The sequence below is a fragment of the Coccinella septempunctata genome, chromosome 5 (genome assembly GCF_907165205.1).
Source record: "Coccinella septempunctata chromosome 5, icCocSept1.1, whole genome shotgun sequence".
Classification (NCBI taxonomy): domain Eukaryota; kingdom Metazoa; phylum Arthropoda; class Insecta; order Coleoptera; family Coccinellidae; genus Coccinella; species Coccinella septempunctata.
Window position 1 is genome coordinate 4454493 of NC_058193.1, and position 22924 is coordinate 4477416.

Genomic DNA, 22924 nt, shown 5'->3' on the forward strand with positions numbered 1-22924 from the left:
GACCAACTCCGAGAGGCCTTTCTTCCTCCTGATTACGAGGAGATTCTACTAGAGGAGATCAAAAAACGCACTCAAAGAACCGATGAACGACTCTTGTTGTATGTAACTCGAATGCAAAATCTGTTTCAGAAATTGACCGTAAAGCGACCAACCGAGGAGGAGCAGGTGAATATCATCCGACGACGTTTACTGCCAGAATTACAAACCGCCCTGGCCTTCCAACCGACCGCCACAATAGATGAACTGCTCCAAAAGGGAAACGTTTTCGAAATGGTCAAATGGCAAACCGCTTACTATACTTCGCCACCGTTCCAAAAGAGTCTCATCAACGAACCACATCTTACCTTCCGAAATTCCCCACCGACCGTCAAACCGATTGGCATGCACCTGAACACTACGAACCGCACCGAACCGTCCGAAAGACCGAAACCTTCCCAAAGCTCTGCAGCACCTCAGCGACGAGACGAACCAAAAAAATCTGACCGACCGCCAACCGAGCCACAGTGCTGGAGATGTGGTAGAAGGGGTCATCTCCGATCACAATGCACCTCGAAGCCGCTGCTGTTCTGCTCTCGATGTGGTAAGAGGGGTATCATGTCTAGGGATTGCAGGTGTTCGTTAAACTACCAAGGAACTGCCTGAAACCGGGGATCCGCCAGTTCCAAACAACCACGTCCTCGGTTCCTGAGAAAGGAAAACCAACTGATCACCGTCCGTTTATAAATGTTTTTGTAGGAGACAAGGAGTTCGCTGCACTCTTGGACACCGGAGCTACCAGGTCCTTCATCAGCAGTGAAGTGGCCGCCCACTGTAAGGTAGTTGGTATACAACCGGATTATGTTAGAGACGTTACCACCACCGTCGCTAACGGAAGTTCCATACGTATTAGAGAAATATATGTAAGTTTGAATCTCGCGCCAAACTTCTGCTTCCGTTGATGTATGAACTGTCAAGGGGACAAAAGAGGAAAGGCGAAGTTTAAGAACGGCTGCGATAATTGTGATCCAATATATAGTATAATATAATAAGATTAAGGCTATCGACAATTGTGTTGAATCAGGTTTGTTGATTTATTGTAAATATGTATGTAAATTAGAATAATGTTTTGTTTATTACAGTTTTCACTGCATCAACTGTGTCTGAATATAACCTTAAATATTCACTTTGCAAAGTCTCTGATTTCGAGACCTTACAATTCAACACAATGGAGAGCAAAGCTAAATTCCATTTTGCATCTGAGGCGGGTCCTGATGCCAAGAGCACTATAGTTAAGGTAAAAACTATACAGCTGATGGATCAACCAGAAATTTTTCGATTTCCAAACGATAAACAGAGCAGCTTGCACCATAAGCAACTTTTTGATACTAATGTGGTCAAAAATGTTGTAAAAAGTTTGAAAATTAGAAATAAATTTCGAAATGTGATGATCACTCTGGATGCTGAATTACAAGGTATTTACATGGACGAAGAAGGAAATGTCGCATTCAACGACGAATATTTAGAAGAGGTCTCACCGTTAGAAAATCCAACTAAAACAGGTATCCAAGGAAAATCTACAAGATCTTTAGCGAAAGATATGATCATAGAAAATTTTAATGGACAAAATTTCAAAGCGAGTACTTGGATTAGATTATTCGTTCAGGAATGTATTAGAGTGGGAATCACACAAGATAAATATGCAGAAACTTTGAGGTTATTTTTGACAGATTCTGCTGTAAACTGGTTTAATGTTTGTATGAAACAAAATAGTTTGAACAATTGGGAATTATGGAATAATTCTTTCATAGAAACCTTCTCAGTACAGTCGTGGACAGATATAGCATACGCATATAATTTTAAGTATTTAAATGGATCTCTATTAGATTTTGCACTTAAGAAAAGAAATCTATTGATGGAAGTGGACGATGAAATCTCCCTAAATTCTCAAATAAACTTAATTGTTATCAGTTTACCAAATCATATACAAAATAGAATAGACAGAAAAACAATAGGAACAATAGAGGACTTAATGTCAAAATTAAAACAATTTGGTCACTTGAATGATAGGAAAAAAGAAAACAACAAAACAGTACCTTCACATAAACAATGTTCAAATTGTGAAAAGTTGGGATTTCCTAACAGATTCCACCCGGAAAATATGTGCAGATTAAAAGAACAAAAATCAAGTTACAAAAAAAATAATAATATTAAAGTAGTAAATAATGTAGATTTTGAAAATGCTGTAGCAAACTCAGAGGAGGCAAAAAACGAATAGTTCCCCCACTTATTAGATTAAATGTATTGGTGAATGATGAACCAGCGGTGGGCCTGTATGACTCAGGGTCTAACATTTCACTAGTAAATTATAAATTTTTAAATAAAATTAAAATGCTTAAAAATATGATAAGTGGGAAGGAAAATATAGAAGGAGTAGCAGGAATAGCTAAAGCTGAAGGCGCTGTTACACTCAAAGTAAAAATTTGTAATATAGAAACTAATTTTTCGTTTTTCATCATAAAAAGCCGGACTTTTAAGGAAGATTTATTATTAGGTCTGGATGTAATAAAGAAATTTAGACTATGTCAAAATGAAAATTTAAAAATTACACAAAAAGGTGAAATAAAGAAAGATAAACAAGAAAATATAAATTATAAAAAAGAACCCAACAATATACAAATAATTTTGCAAAATTTTGATGAGGTATTTGCAAAAACAAAATTTGATATTGAAATAATAAAAGGGTATGAAGCAACTATAAAATTAAAGGAGAATAAATACATATCTAGAAAACCATACAGATGCTCATTTCAAGATAAAATTGAAATTGAAAAGCAAACAAAAGAATTATTAGAAGCTGGTTTGATAGAAGAGTCATGCAGTCCTTATGCAGCTCCAGTGACAATGGTCTATAAAAAAGAAGATGGAAAAAAATCTCGTTTGTGCATAGACTTTTCAGATTTAAACAAAATACTTGTTCCTGGAAGTCAACCATTCCCTAGGATTGACGATTTAAAAGTACGTGCTAGAAATTGTAAATATTTCACAAAACTAGATGTAAATTCGGCGTTTTGGTCGATACCTATACGAGAAAAGGACAGGTACAAATTGGCTTTTGTAACCCATCAAGGCCACTGGCAATGGAAATGCTTACCATTTGGTCTGAAAACCTCACCGGCAATTTTTCAAAGGACATTATCTAGTATTTTAAGAAAGAATAATCTTAGTGAATTTGCTGTAAACTATATAGATGATATTTTAATTCATTCAGAGAACTATGAGGATCATTTGAAACATGTTGAATTAACTCTACAAGCACTTCAAGACCAAGGTTTTAAATTAAATTTAGCAAAATGTGTATTTGCCAGTAACAAAGTGATTTACCTAGGTCATGAGATAAGTGGTAACTACATAAAACCAATGAATGATAACCTCATTGCCATAAAAGAGTTTCCGGTACCACAAACCAGAAAACATATCAGACAATTTTTGGGGAAAATAAATTTTTATGTGGAATATATACCGAACCATGCTATATTACTAGAACCTTTATATAATTTATTAAGGAAAAACATAGAGTTCAACTGGTCTGAAAAATGCCAGAGTAGTTTTCAAAAAGTAAGAGATTATTTGTGCACTGGTCCAGCTCTGGCTATATTTGATCCTGAAGCCCCAATCTATATTTTAACTGATGCGAGTATAGATGGAATTGGGGCAGTGTTGAAACAACCCCAAGAAAATGAGGAATTAAAACCAGTATTTTTCTTCTCAAGAAAATTAAATAACTCACAAAAAACAAAAAAAGCAATATATATTGAATGTCTAGCTATCAAAGAAGCCATCTTATATTGGCAATATTATTTAATAGGAAAAAAATTTGTTATATTCACAGACCACAAACCCTTAGAAAATTTTAATGTTAAGAAAAGTAAAGATCCAGAACTAATTCACTTACTTAATTATATATCACAATTTGAATTTGACATAGTATATAATCCAGGAGCAGAGAATCTAGAAGCAGATTGCTTATCTAGGAATCCTGTGCTAGAACCAAGAAGAGAATGTGATGAAAATTCAATAATAAAAATAGCAAATTTTTTACAATTAGAAGATATAAAAAATAACCAAAGAAATCTACAAGTAGATAACAAGTGCAATATTAAAAATGATATCATATATAAAACGCTAAATAACAGAGAAAAAATAAGGTTAACAGAAGACTTTGGAATATCTTTGGTACAAAAGGTTCATAAAAATCAAGGACATATTGGAACCAAACAATTAATTCTGGTTATATGTCATAAGTTTTATTTTAAAAACATGTATAAACATATCAAGTTGACATGTCGTTCTTGTGAAGTTTGTAAGAAAAATAAAACCAGAATTGGCTGTTTCAAAGCACCTTTATCTCAATTAGGCCCAGCAAAGGAACCTTTTGAAATTGTCTCATTGGATACTATAGGAGGTTTAAAAGGAAAAAGCACTAAAAGATATATGCATTTAATAGTGGACCATTTTACGAGATTCGCTTTCATAAGCACATCAAAAACACAAGTTGCTAAGGATTTTATAAATTTAATTAAAAAAGTAGAACAACATGGGAAAATTAAAACAATACTAACAGACCAATACTCTGGCATAAATTCGACACAGTTTAAAAATTATGTTAATGGTCAAGAAATAAATTTGATATTTACAGCAAGCGACTGTGCATTTTCTAATGGTCTAAATGAAAGAACAAACCAAACATTAATTAATAGAATGAGATGCAAGATATTTGAAAATAAAAATAAATCATGGCCAGTAGTAGCCGAGGAGTGTATAAAAGATTATAATAACACAATTCACAGTTCTACCGGTTATACTCCGAATTACTTGTTAACCGGAAATGAAAGTTCTATTTTACCTGGGACATTAGAATTAAACAATAAAGAGAATTGGGAAATTGATAAGGAAAAAGCATTTGAAAATTCTAAGAAAATACATTTACAAAACAAAAAAATTTACGATGAAAATACGAAAAAAATAGAATATAAAGTAGGAGATTTAGTATATGTTCAGAACAAAAACAAACTGAGCAGAGATAAACTGGATACTATCAGAGTAGGACCATTCAGAATCAAAGCAAAAATTTCAGATGTAATATATGGTATTGCTAGTAGATCTAGAAAGAGCGATAGCCTATTTCATGCTAGTAAATTAGTCCCATATACCGGGTGAATGACTTATTTGCCAAAAAGGGGGGATGTAAGTTTGAATCTCGCGCCAAACTTCTGCTTCCGTTGATGTATGAACTGTCAAGGGGACAAAAGAGGAAAGGCGAAGTTTAAGAACGGCTGCGATAATTGTGATCCAATATATAGTATAATATAATAAGATTAAGGCTATCGACAATTGTGTTGAATCAGGTTTGTTGATTTATTGTAAATATGTATGTAAATTAGAATGATGTTTTGTTTATTACAGTTTTCACTGCATCAACTGTGTCTGAATATAACCTTAAATATTCACTTTGCAAAGTCTCTGATTTCGAGACCTTACATATATACCACACCGATCCGGATTGGGCCTGAAATTCTGGAAGCTAAATTGTTATTAGTTTCAGATCTACCTGTCGATGTAGTCCTGGGAATGGATATACTGAGGACACACAATTTTTCAATCAACCTGCAAACCGCCGAATGTTTCCTGAATGGAAGTTCTATCCAAGCCCGTCTCAGTGAATCAGAGAACCGAGGACAGTTACATGCGATAGGACCGCTTTTGACGTCCCTGAGTGGAGAAGAGAAAGTCCGACTGAAAGAGTTCTTGCAAACCGAATTGAAGGCATTCGAAGACCTCCGAGGAACCACCCCCCTGATCCAACACCGTATTAAACTCAAACCAGGCACCGAACCCATCAAGCAGCGTTATCGTCCCCAAAATCCGAAGATGCAGGAAATAATAAACCAGGAAGTTGACCGAATGTTGGCCGAAGGCATCATTGAACCGTCCTCATCTCCGTGGAGCTCACCAATAGTAATTGTCCAGAAAAAGGATGGTAAACCCCGATTTTGTATAGACTTCCGAATGGTTAACAATGTCTCTATTAAAGATGCCTATCCGTTGCCATATATTTCAGGACTTTTAGACAAACTGAGAAAAGCTAGGTATATCTCTACTATTGACCTGAAACAGGGTTATTGGCAGGTACCGTTAGCCCCCGAGAACCGACCGATCACCGCATTTACCGTCCCTGGCCGTGGGCTGTTCCAGTTCAAAGTAATGGCTTTTGGTCTGCATTCCGCACCGGCATCCTTTCAACGTCTTTTAGACCGAGTTATTGGCCCTGAGATGGAACCGGATGCATTTGCGTACTTGGATGACATAGTGGTTCTTGGAGAGACATTGGACGAACATCTTGACAACCTAAGGAAAGTTTTCCACCGCCTCAGGGAGGCCAACCTGCAGTTAAATCCGGAAAAATGTGAGTTTGTAAGAAAATCATTGAAATATCTGGGACATGTAGTAACCGAGGACGGCATTTGTACCGATCCTGATAAGATTTCAGCCATAAATGAAATGCCTGCACCGAAATCCGTACGAGAGCTGAGAAGTTTTCTTGGTGTTGCTTCATGGTACCGTAGATTCATCGAGGATTTCTCCAGGGTGGTGGCTCCGTTAACCGCATTACTCAAAAAGAAGCAAACCTGGAAATGGGAAACCGCCCAACAGAATGCTTTTGAGACTCTGAAGCAGAAATTGACACAATCACCGGTATTGGCCTGCCCGGACTTTTCAAAACCGTTTGTCTTTCAAACCGATGCTTCAGATGCAGGACTGGGAGCTGCTCTGACACAGACCGTTGATGGACAGGAAAGAGTTATAGCTTATGCTAGCAGGACCTTGTCAGGTCCAGAGAAAAATTACTCTGTTACAGAAAAAGAATGTCTGGCATTAGTGTGGAGTATTGACAAGCTGCGACCGTATCTGGAAGGCTACCGTTTCACCGTTATAACCGACCACATGAGTCTGCGATGGCTACAATCTATCAAGTCTCCCACCGGAAGGATTGCGAGATGAAGCATATTTCTACAACAATATGACTTCGATATAAAGTACCGGAAAGGAACCCTTAACCGTGTAGCAGACAGTCTGTCCAGAAATCCGTTACCGTTACCGACCGAGACCATCTGTCTGACCGAGGATACTGTAAGTTGTACATGGTACAGGAAGAAATTGGCCGAGGTAAGAGCGAATCCCGCAGCGTTTCCCGATTACACTATTGTGTCCGGAAAATTATACCGTCATTTTTGGGATTCAGATGACTTTACCGAGCCGGAATTCGGCAACCCGTGGAAGTTATGCGTTCCAAGGGAAGACCGAATAGCTATTTTACAGGAAAACCACGACCGACCGACCGCTGGACACCTGGGGATAGCGAAAACCATATCTCGAATAGCCCGGAACTACTATTGGCCAGGAATGTTCAGAGAAATAGCCCGTTATGTCCGTAGATGTGGTACGTGTCAGAGATACAAGGTTCCACAACAGAAGCCACCGGGGAAAATGCATCCGTATATGGTAAGAGAACCTTGGGATACCGTTAGCACCGATATTGTGGGGCCCCTTCCTCGTTCGAGGAAGGGAAACTGTTATTTAGTTGTGATGCAGGACCGATTTTCGAAATGGGTGGAATCCAGGCCCTTGAGAATAGCTACCGCAAAGGGTGTGTACCAGCCTTTGTACGAGGATGTAATCCTGAAGTTTGGATGCCCGAAAACCGTCATTAGTGATAATGGATCCCAGTATGATAGCCGGTTGTTCAAGGGAAGTCTACGAGATCTTGGGATCCGACACCGTTTTGCACCAGTGTATTCTCCCCAATGTAACCCCGTAGAAAGAGCCAACCGTACCCTCAAAACCATGATAGCTCAGTTCTGTGGAAAGGATCAGCGTACCTGGGATGAGCATCTGAAGGAGTTGACCTTCGCAATAAACTCTGCAAGGCAGGAGTCGACCGGATACACCCCAGCGTTCCTGAATTTTGGTAGGGAGATGCGTTCACCGAACGCCAAGTATGTAGCTGAGATGGCCAACCGGGATGAAAAGGATCACACGGAACCGGACACCGAACCGCAGGTTGCTTTGCATGCAAATAAACTAAACCGTTTTACCGAAACTTATGAGTTTGTCCGAACTAGATTAGCCCAAGCTTTCTCCCAGCAGAGCCACTACTACAATCTACGCCGGAGGGACTGGCGATGCAGAATAGGAGACCAGGTGTACCGAAGGGAGCATCCCTTATCTTCTGCAGTAGAGGGAATTGCCGCCAAATTGGCTCCGAAATATTCCGGTCCATATACCGTGTAACGTGGTTTACTCGGAGAAACTTAATCTCGAGCGCCAGCTATTCTTTTCAATAGGAAGAATAGCAAACCTACCAGAGTAGCTGCTAGCCGGAGACAGCGCTCACTGTTATCTAGGGCGGTAGCGATAACGAAGAAGTCAAAATCAAATTGTGTAAAAGTTTATTCACACCTTCGGAAACTAATTAGATGTACAAGTGAGATATGTGTAGGTACGAACTATGAGTGATTCTATAAGCGAACATACATTCGGGAAATCCTATCCGGTCACGAGCACTTATGAAATTTATACCGGGTGTAGTGAAAAATTAACGGTTCAATAAAAATGCGCCAACCAGAACTGACGGAACGAATGCTAAGGACTTGCTATACGGTATCGGTATGTAGTTGTATTTCCCCGGAAATGAAACACAATAAGGGCGGATCTGTTCGAGACTTTTATTCGCTGCCCCAAGGGTTAACACGCCATGACTGACAGCGAAGAAAATGTCTATTTTTAGCGCAACTACGGGATTTCACTGACTACGTGCGGTATCTCTTATTCTCTGCCCCAAGGGTTATAACACGCCATGACTGACAGAAAAGAAGAGATTTCGGATTTAACACTTATTACGCGGAACGCGGACAGGGGGGTTGACGGAACTTTCCCTTCAGTACCCCAAGGGCTAGGGCGGATCTGTTCGAGACTTTTATTCGCTGCCCCAAGGGTTAGCACGCCATGACTGACAGCGAAGAAAATGTCTATTTTTAGCGCAACTACGGGATTTCACTGACTACGTGCGGTATCTCTTATTCTCTGCCCCAAGGGTTATAACACGCCATGACTGACAGAAAAGAAGAGATTTCGGATTTAACACTTATGACGCGGACAGGGGGGTTGACGGAACTTTCCCTTCAGTACCCCAAGGGTTAACACGCCATGACTGATAGCGAAGGGAAAAGTCAGACTCGCGAAACAGGGTAAAGAACGATAAAATACAACAGAAAACGATACAGTACAGCAGTGTCAAAGTTAAGGAAGTAACGGCGTAGGTCTAACAAAGAAATTGAACGGTACAGACGGGGACCTACCTCTTTTGTTTCGAGCACTCGAAACTCAAAGGATTTAAAAGAAAAACTAAAAAAATTAACTCTAAGCACTGATGCAAACACAAAATGATTATTCTGCAACGGCGAAAGAAATACCGAAAATTAACTGAATCTATAACAGAAGTCACCACGTTAGAAAGCGAAAAATCGAAAATACTGAAGCGAAGTGAAAGAACTGAAGTAAAAGTCAAAAGTCGAAAAGTGACCGTCGCGGGGGGAAAATTTGCTTTTATAGGCATATCCCCTCTCACGGTAAAAATCTGAAAATTCCAGAATGCGACAAGAATGAAAACGTCGTCAGCTCCGGTTTATCGCATATCAACAGATGAAAAACGTCGAAATCTTCAGCGGCATGTAAGAAAAACAACGTGAAATACAGATAAGCGGTTTTTTACATTTACTCTGCCTATCGGAATGAACGTACGGAATATTCGAGAATTAGAATATTTTCAAAGACGGAAATTTAAAACGAAAGAAATGCACTAAGATGAACTCCAATTTTCCTCAGAAAACTGGACTTCATCACACCCTCCTCAGCTCGGAAGAAATTAACTTACGATGAAATAGTGAGTTTAATTTCACGACTCTATCTACCCCTAGAAATAATGACCTTACTTTCGCGCGCGCCACCTATAAATGCACGTGACCAGATTCACAACTCAATCAAGTACTTATCCTCTCTATGGTTGGAATGGTAGTTCCAATGCGCACGCAGAAACGTCAGCGTCAGTCACCTCGGCGCAGGTCTCCGCCATCTTGTCAAAGAATTTTGTTCAGCGTTCCGTGCGTGGATGTTTAATTATTATAGTGGAAAATCTTCTTTCTCCATGTGGAAATCCATCTTTATCGCTGGTCAGAAACGTGCCATGCTTCATCCCTCCGGTGAGTACCTAATTTAACTGTGTTTGGCGGGTGTTTGAATTCCATCGTGGTTTTGTAGGTTACCCAGGAATCGTGGGAGCTGCAACAGGTGGAAAGCCTCCAACAGCTCGACGTGGGGGCTCAATGGGCTGGTATGACCCGGCTGTACGGACGTTGAGACTCTCGGAGCCGGCATGAGACTTGCAGGTGGGTAATTTCTAACAATAATTCTCCGATCTTCATCGTTCCTCGTGGTCCACTTTTCTTCCTGGAGCGGTTTTCCTCTGCTTTCTGTTTTCAGGTAGACGGTGTTTTCTTCAGGTAAACAGTGTTAAATTGACGGTACAATAATTTCGATTCGGTTCAGGACAGAAATTGGTTAGATCTATTGGATTAATAGACGGATATACTCAGTTGTGATGTGAAACAGTATCCTTTATTGGTATTCCTTACATAAGTAACAGATTTTCGGACAGTTTTAACAGGTTTGGTTTATATTTCATTGTATGCTGAACGGATGAAAATCTGTAGATACAGTATTTCGGTCAACAGTGGTGCCTGTACGGAATTTGAACGGAATTGTTACGGTGTAATCGGTTATAACTAGGTTAGTGACGGGCTTCAGATTTACGAGATTTCTCCTTGCAGGTGGCCTTTGTTTCTTGGACAGGCACGGAGGGCTAACTCTCTACTGGCTGGCATGCGTAACCTGTTTAACCTCTTTTGGGTGGTTCAGATTGGGTGGATGCGTTGGGGATATCACATTGGACGGCAGCCTCTCTTTGACGGTGATAAGAATGACAAGGACAATTTCCAGTCAGTGCACCTACAGTTATTCGGATCAACAGGTAAACAGAAACTAATAATATAATCGGTAACGGGCAAATATATATATTCGGTAAGGAAAAAAATAACGGATTTCCTCCTTGCAGAGGTTATTTCTATAGAACGGTAAACGGATCATGACAATAATATATATTATGCATGAAATGGTTTTAAATCTTTAATGTGTATGTTAGTGATTTTTCTACCCTCTGTATCTTTCAGGTCATAGACGACAGGTGAAACAACTTTAACGACGGTAAACGGTCCGGAAAACTTCGGAGCCAACTTGGCGGCGAAACTGTCAACGGCCGAGGATAAAGGACGGTCCCGGCGTAGAACTTTATCTCCTACATGGTATCGGACTTCTCTTCGTCGAAGATTGTAGTGGTGAGCCTGTTGCTGGAAGGCACGGTACAGTCTAGTACGAACGAACTCATAAGCCTCCTGGAGATGTTTGATCTGTTGAGTACGGTAAGTCATGTCTCTGTTTTCTTCTTCTGTACGGTTGGATTCTCCGTTCATTCCATTATTGTGGGGGTTTGTCGAATAAATCGCCCTCGGGACTTCTAGTTCCCTTCCATAATTTAAAAATGCCGGTGTGAATCCAGTAGTCTCCTGTTTAGCGGTATTGATGGCAAACGTTAACTCTCCTATCTTTTCATCCCAGGTTCGTTGATCGGCTTCACAAAACTGTGCTATCATGGTCTTTAGGGTACGGTTAGCTCTTTCTACAGGGTTGCACTGAGGAGTACATGGTGGTGTGAAACGAAGAGCGATGTTCAGCTCTCGGAGACTGTTCTTGAATAGCCTGCTGTCGAATTGTACTCCGTTGTCGGATATTACTAGTTTTGGGCAACCGTATTTCAGTATGACTTGTTCGTAGAGGGCCGAATAAACAGTTTTGGCGGTAGCTTTCCGCAACGGACGACACTCTACCCACTTTGTGAACCGGTCTTGCATTACCACGATGTAGGAGTTTCCCTTCTTTGACCGTGGCAATGGTCCTACAATGTCTGTGGATACTTCTTTGAACGGCGCATCCGCCATTCGGTGTGGTTGCATCTTCCCAGGGGTTTTCTGTTGCGAAACTTTGTACTTTTGGCACGATGTGCATTTCCTCACGTATTTCGCAATGTCTCTAAACATCCCTGGCCAGTAGTAGTTTCTGGATATCCGTGCAATCGTCTTAGCAATCCCCATGTGACCTGCTAGTTCTGAGTCGTGGTTTTCCTGCAGTACTTCTGTTCGCTGTTCGGATGGTACACAGAGTTTCCAGGGTTGGCCGGTTCCATCTTCTGTGAAGTCGGATGAGTCCCAGAAATGTCGCAACAGTTTTCCATTTTCAACGGCGTAGTCAGGAAAATTTGCTGGGTCTTTTTCCACCTCCTGTAACTTTTTGTTGTACTATTTGCACTGGGTTGTCTCTATTTCGGACAAACATACGGAATCCAGGGACGGCAACGGGTTTCGGGACAGGCTGTCGGCTACTTTGTTCATCGATCCTTTACGGTACTGGACTTCGAAGTCGAATTGCTGAAGGAAAACGGCCCATCGAGCAATTCGTCCGGACGGTGACTTGATGGAGTTGAGCCATTTCAGACTCATGTGATCGGAAATTACTGTGAAATGGAATCCTTCTAGGTACGGTCGCAGTTTCTCTATTGAAAATACTATGGCGAGACATTCCTTTTCTGAGACGGAGTAATTTTTCTCTGCGGGGTTTAGTGTTCGGCTCACATAGGCGATTACTCTCTCCTCTCCATCGATCACCTGTGTTAGGGCACCTCCAAGGCCCATGTCACTGGCGTCAGTTTGCAGAACGAACGGTTGGGTGAAGTCTGGACAAGCCAGTATCGGAGATTCTGTGAGTTTTTGTTTCAGAAGCTCGAAGGCCTTCTGCTGGTCTTCTCCCCATTTCCAACGGTGTTTCTTCTGCAGTAATCGAGTCAACGGAGAAACTAAATCGGAGAAGTTCTCTATGAAACGACGGTACCAGCTGGCAACTCCAAGAAATCGACGCAGTTCTCGGACGGTTTTCGGTATTGGCAAAGACACTATCGAAGAAACTTTGTCGGGATCGGTACAGATGCCATCGGAGGTGACGACATGTCCAAGGTATTTTATGGATTTTCGCACAAAGTCACACTTGTCGGGGTTGAGACGAAGATTGGCTTCTCTCAACCGTCGGAATACTTCTCTCAAGTTCTCCAGGTGCTCCTCTAAAGTTTCCCCCAGGACAACTATATCGTCCAGGTAAGCGAACGCTTCCGGTTCCATTTCTGGGCCAATGACGGTGTCTAGGAACCTCTGGAAGGTGGCTGGGCTTGCATGTAAACCGAACGGCATCACGGTGAACTGGAACAGTCCCCTTCCCGGAACTGTGAAGGCAGTAATCGGACGGCTCTCCTTTGCTAATGGTATCTGCCAGTATCCTTGTTTCAGGTCCAGCATGGAGATGTATTTCGCTTTTCGGAGTTTGTCCAGAATCCCAGAAATGTACGGCAACGGGTATGCATCTTTCACAGACACCTGGTTAACAGCACGGAAGTCGATGCAGAAACGGTACTTTCCGTCTTTCTTCTTGACCAATACTACAGGTGAACTCCACGGTGACTTGGAGGTTTCAATCACTCCCTCAGCCAGCATACGGTCCACTTCCTGATTGAAGATCTCCTGCATTTTCGGGTTTAGGGGTCGGTATCGTTGTTTGATCGGTTCGGTGCCCGGTTTCAGTTTGATCTTGTGTTCAATCAGGTCGGTTGTACCATACAGGTCTTCGAACTTCTTTAATTCCTCGGTCAGAAATGCCTCCAGTTCTTGTTTCTGAGATTCTGTCAGTTCCAACAGGTGTTCTTCGGCGGTGACAACTTCTGCGGTGGTTTCGACGGGAGTCATCGGTTTCGAGATCAGTCGGCCTTCCAGGAAGCACTCGGCGGTACTGAGATTTACGGAAAACTTGAAAGTCGACAGAACATCCATCCCCAGAATAATGTCTACCGGTAAGCTTGGTACCAGTAAGAATTTCAAATCAGGCAGTGTGTAATCGGAAATTTGCACGGTGGTGGTGTACAGTTTCGGCGTGACGGTGATTTTTCCGTTCGCTATTACTGCAAAACTGTTGTGCATTGTTTGTCCTGTGATTCCCTTACTTTCACACCGATCGGATACGGCCTGACTGCAAAAACTCCTGGTCGCTCCTGTATCTATCAGTGCTCGGAAGTGTTTGCCGGCTATTTTGACCTCTATTAACGGTCGGTTATCATTACAGGTGGTCGGTGTCAGTGGAGTCAAGATTCCGGGAGATGTGGTCGACTCCGTCTCCAATCTCCCCTTCAGTTTTCCGAACACGGGCAGTCTCGTGAGAAAATGATCTCCCTCTGACATCGAGAACAGAATATTTTCGGTGGCCCGCGACATTCTCGACGCATGTGGCCATATCCACCACATCGGAAACACTGTGTCTGGAAGGACACTATCCTCCCTGATGATGATCGGGTCCGGTCAGCGCGGCTATCTTCGGCTCGACGACGGGGTGGCGGTGTTGAATCTCCGGATCTACCCTCGGACCCGTCTCCAGAAGTCGGACGGTGTGATTCCTGCTGCTGGACTATTGACTCTCTGGATTTGGGTGGCTTTGGACGGCTTTCCCCCGGCGGAGAAAGTCGTGTCTGGTTGGCTGGTGTCAGCGGGACTGATTCCCTGTGATCAGTTGTTTGTACCTGTTCTCCGGTATCCACAGAAAAACTTGCTTGATATCGGTTCAGCTGACGGGGAATGTACGTCAGATGAGGTTCCTCTACGAAACCTGGTTTTGAGGGTGGCCGGGTGTACAGTCTCATCTGCCATTGGACCAGTTCAAAAACTTTTCCTTTACGGAGAAGTTCATCATACGTCTTGGTCTCCTGAAAGGCCAAGGCCTGTTGTAAGGGCGGAATCAACCTCTGTCGGATAAGTCGGATCTGCTCCACCTCGGATGGTTTTGTATAGGTGAGTTTCTGAAATAAGTTCTGCATCCGGGTAACATACAGAAGCAGCTTTTCTTCTGGGCCCTGTGTTCTCCTTTTTATTTCCTCTAACAGATTCTCCTCGTAGTTGACAGGCAGAAACGCTTCTTTCAGTTGGTTGCTGAAATCTTCCCAGTCCTCGAAAGTGCCTCTCCTGGGAATAAACCAATCCCTTGCATCCTTCCGTAGTAATTCATAAACTGATTCGAAAACTTGTTCCAGGGACACTTTACGGGATTCAGCCAGCCTCTCCACTTCTTCAAGAAATCCGGTCACACTTCCAGTGCCATCAAAGGAAATGTTCCATTTGTGTACTGGGACACTCGGTATTGTTGATCGGGACTCCGGTTCTGATCTGGCAGGTGTTGTGATAATTGGTCGGTCAGGATTTATCCAAGGTGCAGGTAAGTGTGGAAAAGACACCCTTCGTGTAGAATTAATCCATCTACTCTGTGTCGGACCCTCAGGTGTTGCTGTCCCACAGTCCTGTGACTGTGTGAGAGGTATCGCTGGTAACTGTCGCAGTAATGCTGTACATGTCTGTCTTGTCTCATTCATGACCTGTTCTAATGTTGGATTCCTTACAGGTGTACCAGTACGTGAGACATCCACTGCTACAAGAGGATCGACACCATCTCCCAAGTCGATAAGTGATGTTTCGACCCTTGACATCCTCTCCGGTTGGATCGGTGACACTCCAGGTGAACTGGGCACCTCCACATCCAAGAGATACCTCTGATGTCGGTTAGATGTCTGCAGCTGTTCACGATTGCTCCTCTTACGTAGCTCCTCCAGTGTTTCCAACGCCTTAGCTGTAGTTGCCTTCATTTGTCCAACTAGTTGTAACTGTGTTGTGTCTGCAGTGACAATAAAGTCCAGCCTTCCTTGAATGTGTATTAATCGGGTGTAAATTCGCGAAAATTCGTTAGCTGCATTCTCATGATTGAAGTTCTGAAGGGATTCCACCAAATCGGTGAGTTTATTTTGGCAAATCTCAATCTCCGAGGCGGGATTCAATGATGTTGGGGGTAGTAAAGGTTCATTAGACTGAAGTACTTGTCGTAGCAGACTCCGTTTAGTCATCACCGTACCCGGTATCGATTGTCCTCTCAGTTGTAATTCGTAGGTAGGTTCATCACTGAGTAACCGGTTCACATCCATGTTCGACATATTATATTCACTAAGTCCGATTCAGAACGCACCAATATTTCACACTCGGTATGTCTTTCACAATCCCCTTAAGTTCTGAGTCCAACCCGGTAAGTTAATCGTTAGCCAACCTATTCGCTCAAGTTCGAAGTGGGTATCGGTACACCACACAAAAAAAAATCAAAGTCAAGTCCCGGTGTATCAGAAAAAAAAAATCTAAGTTCAAGTCCCGGCGCACCAAAATAATTTAGGTCTCGATGTATCACACTAAAAATTTTACAAGTCCAACGTTACTCGAAAAAAAAAAAATTGTCAATCAGTGCCACTAAAGTCCGAAAATATTCGAGAAATACCGCACACACTCGCAAGTCGTTTCGTATAGTCCGGAAAATGTCCCGAAATTCGAATCGCACCAGAACGCACAGGTTAAATTCCAAACAGTTTTTCAAGTTCAATAGCCAGAAAATAAATCGCAATAATCGAATTTCAATTTTCAGAAAAATCAGAAATAATTGGTAAGTTTCAACAGTACAGGTCAAAAGAAAATAAAAGCAGGTAGACAAGTTATCAACGGGGTAATAGGTGATTCACTATTAAACTGATAGGTAAATAAAACCTATTAAATTTTACCAATTGTGACAATAAATTTTCAATATTCGGAAATTCACTCACCTTCAATACGAAATTAAAACAGTTCAATTCAATAAATCAGAAATAATGAGAAATCGGATATAATTTTCACTGATATTAAGGCGCAACAACAGTTCAGTTTTCAACAACTCAATATAAGTAATCGGCAAAAGGAATAATTAAATAATTATTATTATTATTATTATTAAGAATATACAGAAGAGTTGAGATCGTAATCTATAAACTCATATAAAAAAAAATAAAATTTCCAATAGGTTTCAAAAATAGGAAAATTTTCAGAATATAGTCCAATTCAATTCACAGTATAACAGTTCAATACAGGGTGGCAGGTAATAAAACACAGTTCAAGTTTATTTTTCACAGTTCTCGGTTCAAGAAATAGTTACTCACTGTTCTTAGGTTTTACTCACTGTTTCGGGAATTCACTCACTGTCCGGTTAATGTTTCTCACCTCTGTTGTTTCCTACTTGATTTTGCACGGTCCCTGCTCGGGCGCCATTTTTGTAACGTGGTTTACTCGGAGAAACTTAATCTCGAGCGCCAGCTATTCTTTTCAATAGGAAGAATAGCAAACCTACCAGAGTAGCTGCTAGCCGGAGACAGCGCTCACTGTTATCTAGGGCGGTAGCGATAACGAAGAAGTCAAAATCAAATTGTGTAAAAGTTTATTCACACCTTCGGAAACTAATTAGATGTACAAGTGAGATATGTGTAGGTACGAACTATGAGTGATTCTATAAGCGAACATACATTCGGGAAATCCTATCCGGTCACGAGCACTTATGAAATTTATACCGGGTGTAGTGAAAAATTAACGGTTCAATAAAAATGCGCCAACCAGAACTGACGGAACGAATGCTAAGGACTTGCTATACGGTATCGGTATGTAGTTGTATTTCCCCGGAAATGAAACACAATAAGGGCGGATCTGTTCGAGACTTTTATTCGCTGCCCCAAGGGTTAACACGCCATGACTGACAGCGAAGAAAATGTCTATTTTTAGCGCAACTACGGGATTTCACTGACTACGTGCGGTATCTCTTATTCTCTGCCCCAAGGGTTATAACACGCCATGACTGACAGAAAAGAAGAGATTTCGGATTTAACACTTATGACGCGGAACGCGGACAGGGGGGTTGACGGAACTTTCCCTTCAGTACCCCAAGGGCTAGGGCGGATCTGTTCGAGACTTTTATTCGCCGCCCCAAGGGTTAACACGTCATGACTGACAGCGAAGAAAATGTCTATTTTTAGCGCAACTATGGGATTTCACTGACTACGTGCGGTATCTCTTATTCTCTGCCCCAAGGGTTATAACACGCCATGACTGACAGAAAAGAAGAGATTTCGGATTTAACACTTATGACGCGGACAGGGGGGTTGACGGAACTTTCCCTTCAGTACCCCAAGGGTTAACACGCCATGACTGATAGCGAAGGAAAAAGTCAGACTCGCGAAACAGGGTAAAGAACGATAAAATACAACAGAAAACGATACAGTACAGCAGTGTCAAAGTTAAGGAAGTAACGGCGTAGGTCTAACAAAGAAATTGAACGGTACAGACGGGGACCTACCTCTTTTGTTTCGAGCACTCGAAACTCAAAGGATTTAAAAGAAAAACTAAAAAAATTAACTCTAAGCACTGATGCAAACACAAAATGATTATTCTGCAACGGCGAAAGAAATACCGAAAATTAACTGAATCTATAACAGAAGTCACCACGTTAGAAAGCGAAAAATCGAAAATACTGAAGCGAAGTGAAAGAACTGAAGTAAAAGTCAAAAGTCGAAAAGTGACCGTCGCGGGGGGAAAATTTGCTTTTATAGGCATATCCGACCGATCAAGTTACAGGTTGACAATTCATTCCGACCTGCTGTCTGACTGGCAGCCATTTTGTGGACCACAGAGAGAGAGAGAGAGAGATAGAGAGGGGGAGAGAGAGAGAGAGAGACAGCACTGCAATTGAACTGAGGCCAGCCACGGTACCGATTTCTGCCGACAGAGGGTAACAGAGAGAGAGAGACAAGGAGAGAGAGACAGGGTGCACTGCCATTCGACTGAGACCAGCCACTGTACCGATTTCCGCCGACAGAAGGAGTGACTTGCCAGGATCTCAACAGACCGTAACTACCGTCTATTCTTACCGTACTCCTCTGGAGTGACTGTACAAAATTTAACCGTATTTACCGTCTATTTCAACTGTATTTTTCCTGGAGAGACCGTGTTTCATCAGCCGCCCCCACACTGACCAGGACGCCGGTTGACATCAATATTTGTTGAGACTTGTACATTTCTGTATATAATTTAATCCAGTAGGAATAAAGGACTAAACATTTATTTTGTTGCCAGTTATTCTGCCAGTGAGAGACAGTTCCCTAAATCAGTAAGAACTAGATTTTCGTCAGAAGAGGTAGGTTCTCTTTTTGAACGATTAAAAACCGTCAGAAAGCAGAGACAAAGAAGACGCTACCACCCTAGTTTTCACTGCTACCCTTCTCCACTGATCATTCAAGTCTACCCGGGCTCTCTAATTTTTGGAGATTCTGTGAGAGACGTGGGGTTCCACTGATTGCCCCACTGGCGCCCGAGCAAAGGTAAGGAGCGTCCAGGGTGAGAGAAAAAGCCCATCACACATCGAATGAATAATGCATTATGTAATTCGATGACGAATCAACGGTTAATGTTTATAACGTTGATTTGTAGAGAATTCGGCTTCGGATATTCCAAAAAATATGTTACTCTCAAATAATAGGTTTTTCATTAATTAAATCCGAAATTTCAACAAAATCTTACAATTTTCCGTATATATCGGAAAACTGTCGAAAAAAATTCTGCACTCAACACGACACGAGTGAACGAGAGAGAATTTGAACGTCCGGTCTCCGCGAATTCTAAATCAAAACTAACAGGGCGACTTACACAACGCCATCGAATGAATAATGCATTATGTAATTCGATGACGAATCAACGTTTAACGATTATAAGGTTGATTTGTAGAAATTTCGGATTCGGATATTTCAAAAAATACTGTACTTTCAAATAATAGATTTTTCATTAATTGAAACCGAAATTTCAAAGAAATCTTACAATTTCCCGAATATATCGGAAAACTGTCGAGAAAAATTCTGCACTTAACACGACAGGAGTGAACGAGAGAGAATTTGAACGTCCGTACTTCGCGAATTCTAAATCAAAACTGACCGGGCGACTTACACAACGCCATCGAATGAATAATGCATTATGTAATTCGATGACGAATCAACGGTTAATGTTTATAACGTTGATTTGTAGAGAATTCGGCTTTGGATATTCCAAAAAATAAGTTACTCTCAAATACTAGGTTTTTCATTAATTAAATCCGAAATTTCAACAAAATCTTACAATTTTCCTTTTATATCGGAAAACTGTCGAAAAAAATTCTGCACTTAACACGACACAGTGAACGAGAGAGAATTTCAACGTCCGTTCTCCGCGAATTCTAAATCAAAACTAACAGGGCGACTTTTACAACGCCATCGAATGAATAATGCATTATGTAATTCGATGACGAATCAACGTTTAACGATAATAAGGTTGATTTGTAGAAATTTCGGATTCGGATATTTAAAAAAATACTGTACTTTCAAATAATAGATTTTTCATTAATAAAATTCGAAATTTCAAAGAAATCTTACAATTTCCCGAATATATCGGAAAACTGTCGAGAAAAATTCTGCACTTAACACGACAGGAGTGAACGAGAGAGAATTTGAACGTCCGTACTCCGCGAATTCTAACTCAAAACTGACCGGGCGACTTACACAACGCCATCGAATGAATAATGCATTATGTAATTCGATGACGAATCAACGTTAAACGATTATAAGGTTGCTTTGTAGAAATTTCGGATTCGGATATTTCAAAAAATACTGTACTTTCAAATAATAGATTTTTCATTAATTAAATCCGAAATTTCAAAGAAATCTTACAATTTCCCGAATATATCGGAAAACTGTCGAGAAAAATTCTGCACTTAACACGACAGGAGTGAACGAGAGAGAATTTGAACGTCCGTACTCCGCGAATTCTAAATCAAAACTGACCGGGCGACTTACACAACGCCATCGAATGAATAATGAATTATGTAATTCGATGACGAATCAACGTTTAACGATTATAAGGTTGATTTGTAAAATTTCGGATTCGGATATTTCAAAAAATATTGTACTTTCAAATAATAGATTTTTCATTAATTAAATCCGAAATTTCAAAGAAATCTTACAATTTCCCAGATATATCGGAAAACTGTCGAGAAAAATTCTGCACTTAACACGACAGGAGTGAACGAGAGAGAATTTGAACGTCCGTACTCCGCGAATTCTAAATCAAAACTGACCGGGCGACTTACACAACGCCATCGAATGAATAATGAATTATGTAATTCGATGACGAATCAACGTTTAACGATTATAAGGTTGATTTGTAGAAATTTCGGATTCGGATATTTCAAAAAATACTGTACTTTCAAATAATAGATTTTTCATTAATTAAATCCGAAATTTCAAAGAAATCTTTCAATTTCCTGGATATATCGGAAAACTGTCGAGAAAAATTCTGCACTTAACACGACAGGAGTGAACGAGAGAGAATTTGAACGTCCGTACTCCGCGAATTCTAAATCAAAACTGACCGGGCGACTTACACAACGCCATAGAATGAATAATGAATTATGTAATTCGATGACGAATCAACGTTCAACGATTATAAGGTTGATTCGTAGAAATTTCGGATTCGGATATTTCAAAAAATACTGTACTTTCAAATAATAGATTTTTCATTAATTAAATCCGAAATTTCAACGAAATCTTACAATTTCTCGAATATATCGGAAAACTGTCGAAAAAAATTCTGCACTTAACACGACAGGAGTGAACGATAGAGAATTTGAACGTCCGTACTCCGCGAATTCTAAATCAAAACTGACCGGGCGACTCACACAACGCCATCGAATGAATAATGAATTATGTAATTCGATGACGAATCAACGTTTAACGATTATAAGGTTGATTTGTGAAATTTCGGATATAGATATTTCAAAAAATATTGTACTTTCAAATAATAGATTTTTCATTAATTAAATCCGAAATTTCAACGAAATCTTACAATTTCTCGAATATATCGGAAAACTGTCGAAAAAAATTCTGCACTTAACACGACAGGAGTGAACGAGAGAGAATTTGAACGTCCGTACTCCGCGAATTCTAAATCAAAACTGACCGGGCGACTTACACAACGCCATCGAATGAATAATGAATTATGTAATTCGATGACGAATCAACGTTTAACGATTATGAGGTTGATTTGTAAAATTTCGGATTCGGATATTTCAAAAAATATTGTACTTTCAAATAATAGATTTTTCATTAATTAAATCCGAAATTTCAAAGAAATCTTACAATTTCCCAGATATATCGGAAAACTGTCGAGAAAAATTCTGCACTCAACACGACATGAGTGAACGAGAGAGAATTTGAACGTCCGTACTCCGCGAATTCTAAATCAAAACTGACCAGGCGCCATCGAATGATTAATGCATTATGTAATTCATGGCTACAAAGATGGCCGACGATGAAGACCTGGTGTCGGATGTATCCGTTAAAAGTGAGCGAGATGCCAATTTCTTTAAGTGTTGTTCTACAAAAATGAGTAAAATAAAAGTTTGTGTGCAATGCTTCTCAGTTTTCCACCAAGCCTGTGCCAAATAGATGCCATATCTAAAGATCATGGATGGAAATAAGGTTTTTTGTTGCACAGAAACGAACCGAAAAAGAGACTTGAAACAGGGTGAGGATTTCAAAATGGATAGCTTAAGGATGGAAATTCGATATCTACAAGAGTTACTTGCGGAAGCGAGAGATAAAAATCAGATTCTTAAACTAAATAATAACCTCTTATTGGAGAAGGTACAAAAAAATAGAAAAAAATGATAACCTTGAAACGAAGGTAAACAATAGAGAAAACTTAATACATCATGCGGGTGA

At 40.7% G+C, this 22924-nt stretch overlaps 1 protein-coding gene across 1 annotated transcript; it reads left to right on the forward strand.

Annotated features, from left to right (window-relative positions):
• The first annotated feature begins 907 nt into the window (after window positions 1-907).
• Window positions 908-2254, forward strand: LOC123313170. The gene is made up of 2 exons (XM_044897918.1): window positions 908-1060; window positions 1119-2254. The coding sequence occupies exon 2, from the start codon at window positions 1205-1207 to the stop codon at window positions 2252-2254; it is 1050 nt and encodes a 349-aa protein (XP_044753853.1). The 5' UTR covers window positions 908-1060; window positions 1119-1204.
• The last annotated feature ends 20670 nt before the right edge of the window (window positions 2255-22924 follow it).